A 10,810-nucleotide genomic window follows, 5' to 3' on the forward strand; every position below is an offset into this window, starting at 1 on the left:
TGACCACCGGTGTCCACCACGGTGTTCGAGGGTTACCGCCCCTTGAGGCACCTAAGACCCTAAGACCACAACCCGCAGCTTCAGCAATGGAAACTTTGAACATTGTCCATTCAGGTTCAATGCCCCCAGCCTCCACAGGGATGCACGAAAAGCTCCACTGGAGGTGTGAGTTGAAAGTCTGTCGGACAGGGGCCTCTTCCAGACGTTCCAAATTTACCTGCACTACCCGTTTGGGCTTACCAGGTCTGTCCAGAGTCTTCCCCCACCCCCTGACCCAACTCACCACCAGATGGTGATTGGTTGACAGCTCCGCCCCTCTCTTCACCCGAGTGTCCAAAACATACAGCTTCAGATCAGATGAAACGATTATAAAATCAATCATTGACCTTTGGCCCAGGGTGCTCTGGTACCAGGTACACTTATGAGCATCCCTATGTTCGAACATGGTGTTTGTTATTGACAATCCATGACTAGCACAGAAGCCTTGTATCTCCATCATTGCCCATGTGCGCATTGAAGTCCCCCAGCAGAACTATGGAGTCCCCCACTGGAGCCCCATACAGGACTCCATTCAAGGTCTCCAAGAAGGCTGAATACTCCGAACTCTTGTTTGGTGCATATGCACAAACAACAGTCAGAGTTTTTCCCCCCACAACCCGCAGGCGTAGGGAGGCAACCCTCTCATCCACCGGGGTAAACTCCAACGTAGCGGTGCTCAGCCGGGGACTTGTGAGTATCCCCACACCCGCCCGGCGCCTCACACCCTGGGCAACTCCGGAGAAGAAAAGAGTCCAACCCCTATCCAGGAGTATGGTTCCAGAACCGAGACTGTGCGTAGAGGTAAGCCCCACCAGATCCAACTGGTAGCGCACCACCTCCTGCACAAGTTCCGGCTCCTTCCCCCACAGAAAAGTGACATTCCACGTCCCCAGAGCCAGCCTCTGCCACCCGGGTCTGGTCCGTCGAGGCCCCTGACCTTCACCGCCACCCATGTGGCAGCGCACCCGACCCCAGCGGTTCCTCCCACAGGTGGTGGGCCCATGGGATGGAGAGAGAGGTGCCATGTAGCTTTTTCGGGCTATGCCCGGCCTGGCTCTGTGGCAAACCCGGCCACCAGGCGCTCACTGACGGGCCCTCCATCTGGGTCTGGCTCCAGACCGGGGCCCCGGGCTTCCTCCGGGCAGGGTCACTCTATCTCTTCCTCGTTTATTCATAGGGTTTTTGAACCATTCTTTGTCTGGCCCCTCACCTGAGACCACTTTGGGGAGACCCTATCAGGAGCACAAAGCTCCAGACAACACAGCCCTCAGGTTCATAGGGACACACAAACCTCTCCACCACGATAAGTTGATGGTTCCTGGAGAGGCAGTTGCAAGGTACTGAAGGGCCCGAAGGGCTGCAGCCTCTGCCGTGAAAGAGGCAAAGCAGCGGGTGTGGGAAAAGTTCGGAGAAGATCGGGTTGAAGAGGAACAATGCGGATTCCGTCCTGGTCGTGGAACAACGGATCAGATCTTCACTCTCGCAAGGATCCTGGAGGGAGCCTGGGAGCATGCCCAACCGGTCTACATGTGCTTTGTTGATCTGGAGAGGCGTATGACCAGGTCCCCCGGGAGATACTGTGGGAGGTGCTGCGGGAGTACGGGGTGAGGGGGTCCCTTTTCAGGGCCATCCAATCTCTGTACGACCAAAGCGAGAGCTGTGTCTGGGTTCTCGGCAGTAATTCAGACTCGTTTCAGGTGGGGGTTGGCCTCCGCCAGGGCTGCGCTTTGTCACCAATCCTGTTTGTAGTATTTATGGACAGGATATTGAGGCATAGTCGGGGTGGGGAGGGGTTGCAGTTCAGTGGGCTGGGGATCTCATCGCTGCTTTTTGCAGATGATGTGGTCCTGATGGCATCATCGGCCTGTGACCTTCAGCACTCACTGGATCAGTTCGGAGCCGCGTGTGAAGCGGCTGGGATGAGGATCAGCACCTCTAAATCTGAGGCCATGGTTCTCAGCAGGAAACCGATGGAGGTAGGGAATGAGGGAATGAGTCCTTACCCCAAGTGAAGGAGTTCAAGTACCTTGGGGTCTTGTTCGCGAGTGAGGGGACAATGGAGCGGGAGATGGTGCGGTATTACATTCAATTTATTGCACCGTTGTGACGAAAAGAAAGCTGAGCCAGAAGACAAAGATCTCAATCTACCGGTCAGTTTTCGTTCCTACCCTCACCTATGGTCATGAAGGCTGGGTCATGACTGAAAGAACAAGATCCAGGGTACAAGCGGCCGAAATGGGTTTCCTCAGGAGGGTGGCTGGCATCTACCTTAGAGATAGGGTGAGAAGCACAGTCATCTGTGAGGAGCTCGGAGTAGAGCAGCTGCTCCTTCGTGTCAAAAGGAGCCAGTTGAGGTAGTTCGGGCATCTGGTAAGGATGCCCCCTGGGCGCCTCCCTAGGGAGGTGTTCCAGGCACGTCCAGCTGGGAGGAGGCCTCGGGGAAGACCCAGGACTAGGTGGAGGGATTATATCTCCAACCTGGCCTGGGAAAGCCTCGGGATCCCCCAGTCAGAGCTGGTTAATGTGGCTCAGGAAAGGGAAGTTTGGGGTCCCCTGCTGGAGCTGCTACCCCTGCGACCCGACCCCGGATAAGCGGACAAAGATGGATGGATGGATAGTTAAATTATGACAGTTTGGTGGGTAAAATAGGCATGCATAGTACCTCAAAGTCCTATTGACATCCCTTTCCTATGCAAATCTCACAATTTGAAACTGCTGCTGAAAACTGGCAAATCTCAACAAAGCTCATAGTTGACGTCAACTCTGTGGCTCTACCTTATTTGGCTCTACCTTCTACCTTTGTCATGCCCCAAAATTTTCATACACCACCAGGGCCGGATTGGGACTCATTTTCAGCCCTGGAGTTTCATGCCTTAGACCGGCCCACTTTAGTTCACAACTGACTATATTAAAATAATGTAATTAAAACCTCAGAATATAAGTCTGCAATAGGCGCACTGTTCTCTACAGCCTTGTAATTCATTGTATTTTTGAAAAATAAATCTTACATCAAGATGCATTTACTAAACAAGTATGAAAAAACACCTCAAAATTAAGTGATTTTTTTGCTTAAAACAAACTACATTATCTGTCAATGGGGTAAGAAAAATAATTGTTTTAGATTTAGCTTGTTTTAAGCAAAAAAAAAAAAAAAAATCACTTAATTTTTAGGTTTTTTTTTTTTTCAGAAAACAAGACATAATTTCTTATGCCATTTCACTTGTCTAGTAAATGTATCTTGAATTAAGAATATTTTGATATTTGAACTGGAATAAGTAAAATACTAAGTAAGAAAAGCATTTTTTTCAGTGATAATGTTTGCTTATTCACACACTATGGTACAACAGCAGCTTACCTGTGTCTTTCACAGTGAGAGCATTAGTCTCTTCACAACTGGGTCCTGGCTCTGTTTCTGACACTAAATGAAATTTTTTACATTTATTTCTCACCACAAATATCCCCTTTTTACAAAGCTTTCAAATCAAGTCAAGTCAGTTTCATTAATGTATTGCTGAATCATCAGGTATCATTAATTATCTCAGGGCATTTTTCATTGAGCAGGGCTCTTCATTACTATTAGTTCTTCTGAATGACAATCCTACCTGCCCATTCTGGTGTGTTGGGCTCATGACTGGAGCTTGGTAACGTTACTGGGCCTTGCTCTTCACTGTTAGCAGCAAACCGGACTAGAGGCGGCTGCTGCTGAAGAGCTACAAGAAAAAGTTTGATACATGAACGGTGGTTTGCAGACAATGTTGTTTTGCACGGTTGCTAGCATCTTGCACTGCTCCTAACTACCTTAATGTCAGCTTACTTACCGGCCTCGTCGTCTTCATTTGTTTTTTTTGAGGAAAAATGTGCTCAGCTTAGAACATTTGGCCGCGTCAGTTTCCAAAGCTTTCTTCTTTTTCATTCTGGCCTTTTCAGCGCCGCCTTTGCGCTTCCTGTTATCCATTTTTATCTGACTTTTTTTATTTTGAGCAACTTGCAAGGTGCCGTGTCGGGGGCGGGGCCAGGGAGTCAAAAGATAATCACGTCATCATTAACCTGCACGCTGCACTCTGCGAGAAAATAGTAAATAAAAAAAGAGTGGGACTGCGGTAAAATAATAAATAAAAAAGTGGGGCTGTGGTAAATTAATAAATAAAGTGGGGCTGCTGTGAGTGCAGGCAGCCTAGGGACAGCATCCATATTTCAACCCAGTGCCATGACAACAACGGCCCTCGCGGCCAAAAAAAACAGACTGGCCCACCGGGAATTTTCCCGGTGCTCCCGATTAGCCAATCCGGGCCTGTACACCACTGACCTGAGATCAGCTAGTCTTCCAAATCTAGGTCGCGCAGATCTCAAACATTTTATACATTGTTCGTCTGCTATTTCTTTACTAAATTCACTTTTGAGACTTTTTTTATGCGAGAAATCAACTATGTAGAGCTCAAATATGGGCTGTTTTACGAAAATGTATGGCTAATTGCAAATTTGGTATGACTGTGTCGGACTTGAGAAGCTCCACAATCTGCCGTGACAGCCGGCGGCTGCCTGCCAGGTTTGCTGCCTTCCCGGGTCGGCCTCTCCACCTTCACAGACCCGCTGAGCTGGAGCTCTTTCAGGATCTCACACACAAGCTTAGCTGCAAGCTGCGCTGTGTAGCCTACTTTAGAAAGAAGAAAGTTTGGAAGTTTTTCAAGGATATTGAAAATGAACCACGGTCGTAAATGCAGTGTTCCAGGCTGTACAACAGAATACTGGCCCAGAGAAAAGTGTTTAGAACGAGTAGATATCGAACAATGGAGCGGGACTTACTTACTGGATCTAAAGCAGCAGTGCAGAGGACGTGCCTGCCTGTGTGTGTGTGTGTGTGAGTGTGCTGTGGGGCAGCTCTGTGTCTGTGTGAGTGCAACCAATCAGCGCGCAGCTCATCTAAATATTCATGAGCATACCTTATATGGCAGAAAACCTGTCGTTCATTCTAAGGGCGCTGACACACAGAGCCGATTATTGGCCGTCGGACTGTCTGGCGAGGTCGTGACTCGAGTCTGTTCGGTGTGTTCCGTGCCGTCGTCCGTCTGAGGAGCCGTCGGCCTTCATTTTGGCCGACCCGACATGTTCAGTCGGAGACAGGGTAGTCGGGACTCACCCGGAAATGGTGAGCAGATGAGCCTCTCAAAATCTGACGAAAATCTTTTAAACTGACCTTTGTCGATCTGAAATGAAGACAGATTCAGCAATTTCTCGCTTAAAATGTTTTCAGAAACACGTTTCGGTTAACTATTTTAGTACAATATGAGATCGTATTCTGAACAAGCTGCCATGACAGTCTGGCTGTGAATTTCCGGAGAAAAAAGACCCACGTGACGCGTTCGTCCTATCAGCTGCCGGTTTTCATTTTCTAGGAAACAATACAGAGAAGCGCCGCCTGCTGCTATGGAGACGTATTACGTTTCGCGCACGTGCAGAGCGTACGCTCAAGTCGGCGTCGCCTCAGTGTGTTTTGAGGCATTTTTTTGGACCTCGGGGAGCCGACTGATCAGTCTGACTGCCTTTTCTGCCGTCGGTTGGTGTGTAAGCACCTTAAAGCCAATTCACAGTGTTGCTTTAGGGAGCATAGAAAAGCACCCGGGCCATTTTCAGCCCAAACAATGTTACATACCCTATTAGGAGACCTTAAGGAACAGTGTGAAATACCCTATGTAATCATTCTATCACCCCTTTAAACTTGATGCTGTTTGCATCCACATCTGATAAACCGTGGAGACGTTGTAGCTCTTTGTTCACCCAATACAAATAAACTTCCTCACAGACAGATCAGAGTCCCCACGTCTCTGCAGAGGCAGTGTGGAGGGAAACCAAAGTGCTGGAATTACAACACATGGCCTATCATTCTCCCAGCAGCCTACTCACAGACTCCATGTAGGCCGACACCTGTCCACTCTGGCCTCAGGGTGCTCTAGATGTAAATCTGAACTTTAATCAGCATCTCCCCCAACCCATGCCTACTGCGGCCCCATATGGCAAACTATCATTAACATAGGCTACTTCACAGCCACATGCGGCTCTATGCATCCTGCCTAACAGAGCAGAATAACAGACACAGATGGAGAAAGAAACCCAGAGTAGAAAAAGAAGGGAAAGAAAAGGATCTACAGAGAGAGAGAGAGAGAGAGAGAGAGCGAGAGAGAGAGAGAGAGAGAGAGAGAGAGAGAGAGAGAGAGAGACAGACATAATAACGCATGGCTGGCTGCTTCATTTGATCCAGCTCGCTGGGCTTCTAATTTCTGATGCGATTTAGCTGGAAACATTAAGAGCACTACAGATGATTGGCTGAGCTGTTTGCCACTCAGCCGGTCCGGAGGGGGCGGGTCTTTGTGCCCCCGCGCGGCGCTCCAGCCACCGGAGCGGAGAGGAACAGCTGGCCTCAGCCCCAGCCTGTCAGTGACCTGTCTCTGCTGGAGGAAGCTAGCTGCGTGCTGTTTTCCCTAACAGTGATGCTAACTGACCGAGCGCACGGAGTTTTTGGACTTCCTGTTACTACGGTAACGGTGAGTGGCCCTCCGCGTGTTGTCTGAGCACAGTTGGAGCGCGAGCGCTGCTCGAGGTGCTGAAAGCTTCGCGAGGCGCGGGGAGAGGAGGAGAGGAGACAAGGAGAGGAGAAATGAGGAGACAGCAGCTCTGTGTGACGGGCTTTTTACTCGCCTGGAAACTAGTCCAGTTCCTCAGGTAAGCTCCCGCTCATTCCACAGCATCACGCACGCGCATGTTCCAGCTGGAATAGTCCCCCTAACCCTAACCCCAGCATGGTTAGGAACAGACAGTGTATATGACTGGTGATATCAATGATTTGGTTTGGAATAGACGGTGTGTTTGGTGATATTAATGATTTGGATTGGAACAGACAGTGTATCTGTCTGGTGATATCAATGATTTGGTTTGGAATAGACGGTGTGTTTGGTGATATCAATGATTTGGTTTGGAACATACAGTGTATCTGCCTGGTCATATGAATGATTTGGTTTGGAATAGACGTGTGTTTGGTGATATCAGTGATTTGGTTTGGAACAGACAGTGTATCTGTCTGATGATATCAATGATTTGGTTTGGAATAGACGGTGTGTTTGGTGATATCAATTATTTGGTTTGGAATAGACGGTGTGTTTGGTGATATCAATGATTTGGTTTGGAATAGACGGTGTGTTTGGTGATATCAATGATTTGGTTTGGAATAGACGGTGTGTTTGGTGATATCAATGATTTGGTTTGGGATACAGTGTATCTGCCTGGTGATATCAATGATTGTGTCTGCACCTGGGGCCAGTTGGATCAAGGCAGGGCTCAGTAACCGACTGATAATGTTATTAACATCGGCTTACAACAGATATTTCAATATTGGCATACATTTGACAGGATGTACAACATGTTTAAAGACTGCATTTTTATGCATTTTCAACAAATATTTAAAGTTAAACATATACAATGTAACTTTTTTGTGTTTTTATTTCTGTTCTTAATTAGCAGTGAAAATACCTACTCATTTAGTTTACTTCATCTATTTTACTTGATCTGTATATGCTTTTTTATTTTTGAACTTTAAAGTACCGTAGCTCCATCTAAATCACCGGTCAGTGAGCCTTAGTATTTCCTGTGGCGTTCCACAGGGGTCAGTTTTAGGCCCAAAACTGTTTATCCTTTACCTAAATGACATTTGAAAAGTATCAAATGTACTAAAATTGACTCTTTTTGCAGATGACACAAATATTTTATGTTGCGGGGATGACTTGCAGCAGATGCTGGAAATGGTCACAAATGAAATGAATAAATTAAAACTTTGGTTTGATTCAAATAAGTTATCTTTAAACTTGAACAAAACTAATTTCATGATATTTGGAAATCGTACTATAAATACAGATGTTAAAATAGTAATTGATAATGAAATAATTGAAAGAGTCTATGAAAGTAAATTTCTGGGTGTCGTACTTGACCACAAACTGTGCTGGAAGCCCCACATTAAAGATGATAGAGATGGCCAGGATTATTGTTATATTGAGCAAAACTAGGTACATATTGAACCAAAATACATTACATACTCTGTACTGCACACTTATTTTACCATGTATGTTTGCACATTGCAAACAAAAGCAATCAGGATAATAAATCACACCGGGTATTATGAGCACACTAATCATCTGTTTTTGAATTCACATTTGCTGAAATTTATGGACATTGTTACATTCAAAACTGCACAATTTATGTTTAAAGTTAAAGAAAATAATTTACCATGTAACATACGCCCAATGTTTAATGAAAGAGACGGGGGATATCATCTAAGAGGACAATGCATGTTCAAAAAACCTCTTGTGCGAGCTGCTGTTAAAAGCATGTGTGTTTCAGTTTGTGTGGTGACCTAATGGAATGGACTGAACAATGACATCAAACAGAGCCATAATATCATTCAGTTCAACAGTAGATTAAAGAAATCAGTACTTGACCAATACAGAAAAGAATAGACCGAAACATAGGAATGGAATTGTAATGTAAAAGTATTGTTGTAAATTGTTGTATTGTTGTAAGTTATTGTAAGACATGAAAGATTGTATGCTGTATTTGCATATGTATTTGTTTTGTAATAATATGATATTATATAAGTAGGGGCAGGACCTACGGTAATAAGCTATTTGCTTCCGCCTGCTCCTTCTCAAACTTATCCTTTTTTATTATTATTTTTTTGGTCTTTGGTAAATTCTGAATGTTTGTGTTTTATTTTTGTTGTTTTGTTTTCTTTTGCAACATTGTTGATTGTTCAAGATAAATAAAAAAAATGAAATGAAATGAAATAAATATCGTTGTCCCAACTCTTGAGCAGGGCTGAATGAGTCTCTCATGAAGGTCTGGCTACACCACAGATACATTCTGGGATAGGAGAAAAAACGCTCTGGGTTGTTGGCATTACTTTAAACCAATCACAATCATCTTGGGTGGCGCTAAGCTCCGGACGCAGCGACGGTGACTCTGCTAAATAGTCTCAGGAAGGAACTTGTTTTGGTGGAACATTTGCACCCCGCAAAAGAAAACGCCACATACAATATTAAATTAACTGTTGTCACTAGAGCTGTCAATCTTCCTCTACAACACTATTCGAATTCCATTTGATATTTTTTTTAATATTCTTATTCGAATAATATTTGAATATTTAATGCTCAATTGCAGCCTGTTAAATAATATGTACTACACTACTCAGGCTCATGCATTGTCAATGCCACTATAAGCCTGTGGTTGTTGTTACACGTTATGTCCACTAGAGGGACTTCTAACATTAGCCTGGCCTTGAGGCGACCTGCACCCAACTTTGTTTACATTCATTTTCCACCACGAGCACACAGCGACAAACACAAATCAACAGAGAACTCTGTAATGAAACGTTATCTAACAAGTGTAGTGAAGTGGCTCTGTTGTAAAGGCTAATGGTGCTCGGTTAGCACATTGTTATCATGTTAGGAAGCACAGCCAAAATGATTTGTCATAAACTAGGTAAGTAACAAACGATGCTAACTGCATTAATAACCAAGCCAAACAGTGCTGTCACTACTATTTTAGTGATTTATAAGCAACCTGTTTCCAGCAGATTGTCATGTTACTGAGAATACAGCTGTAAGAAGGTAATATATGACGTGGAAGCTAACTGACAGCTGTAGGGCAGTTAACATCAACTTTAGCTTTCTCCATGAAGCTCCCAGCTAAGCTAACGTTACTATACCTCGCGACGCAGTTAGGAAACCAGAATGAGCTAATTATTGATAACATAAGCATTTTGGCTCGGTGGATGTCGATTTTAAAGTCATGTTAAAACTATTTCCCGGCCTTCTTACGCAGCCTGTCACTCCCCCATGTACTAACGTTACTCGGTACGTAACGTTAGCTTCGTAATGTTGCACTAGCGTTACTTGGTACGTAACGTTAGCTTAGACCTCACAATGCCTTGTGTTTCTCACTCCCGCTAAGTTATTGTTCATACGACATGACATGAATCACACATGCGGGTAGGCCAAGGCGAGAAGAGGAAGATTAGCTAACGTTTATTGTATATTTATAAAAAAAAAAGTCACATTCGAATAGTAATTTCAGCATTCGAATAGTATTGATTTTTTTACTATTTGAATTATATTTGAATTTCGGTATTCGTTCCAACAGCCCTAGTTGTCACAACACAGTAACGAGCTATTTAAATTAGCTGATACATGGTTAAACCTCATTAGCTCTTACCAGTGTATCGCTGTGTCCACAGCAATCCCACCACTTGGTCCCAAAACATCCCAGTTGGAGAGGAGATGCCCTAAACATATTAGTGTTTCCGCTAGCGAGGGGGTGGGTGGGGGGTGTGAATGAACGTCAACAGTATAACGTTACCTAAGTCCTTTTCAGCAACAGTTTGCTTTATTTGCAATCGTTTCTGAAAAGCATCATATGTCTTACAATTACATTCAAGAATATAACGTTAGTGTCCCTTCTCTGTCCTTACTCACAGAAAGAGTCTTTGGATAAGAATAATAGTTTTAGCCTAATGTTACTACTGTGAGTCCGTTCAGCTTTACAGATATCACACAAAGCTAATGAACAATTCCAGATACATAACATTTTTTGCAATGTGCATCTCACATTTCACATCACATTTTCACTCACTATGACCACTACTGCTGTCATTACTAAACATTGGGCCAAAATATAAAAAATAACGTTGCCGTCATTGGGCTTATTTGCTAACGTTAGCTACTGTTACCTC

General features: G+C 44.7%; 1 protein-coding gene and 1 long non-coding RNA gene across 3 annotated transcripts in view; one reads left to right on the plus strand and one right to left on the minus strand.

The window, feature by feature from the left end:
• Positions 1 to 3,501: 3,501 nt before the first annotated feature.
• On the minus strand, positions 3,502 to 4,147 carry LOC116045756. Its single transcript, XR_004103999.2, has 2 exons — positions 3,858 to 4,147; positions 3,502 to 3,749 (listed from the first exon to the last, which is right to left on the minus strand). It is a non-coding gene; the product is annotated as an uncharacterized LOC116045756 (long non-coding RNA).
• A 2,123-nt stretch (positions 4,148 to 6,270) lies between these two features.
• Positions 6,271 to 10,810, plus strand: part of LOC116045758 (glycine receptor subunit alpha-3-like) — an 83,458-nt gene continuing 78,918 nt past the window's right edge. Inside the window, exon 1 of one of the 2 annotated variants that reach the window (XM_031293606.2) lies at positions 6,271 to 6,756. In XM_031293606.2, the coding sequence (XP_031149466.1) occupies positions 6,692 to 6,756 (65 nt within the window). In that variant the 5' untranslated portion in view covers positions 6,271 to 6,691. The remainder of the gene's footprint in view (positions 6,757 to 10,810) is intronic. The other variant, XM_036000628.1, reaches the window with a different exon arrangement.

The sequence above is a fragment of the Sander lucioperca genome, chromosome 4 (assembly GCF_008315115.2).
Source record: "Sander lucioperca isolate FBNREF2018 chromosome 4, SLUC_FBN_1.2, whole genome shotgun sequence".
Lineage (NCBI taxonomy): Eukaryota > Metazoa > Chordata > Actinopteri > Perciformes > Percidae > Sander > Sander lucioperca.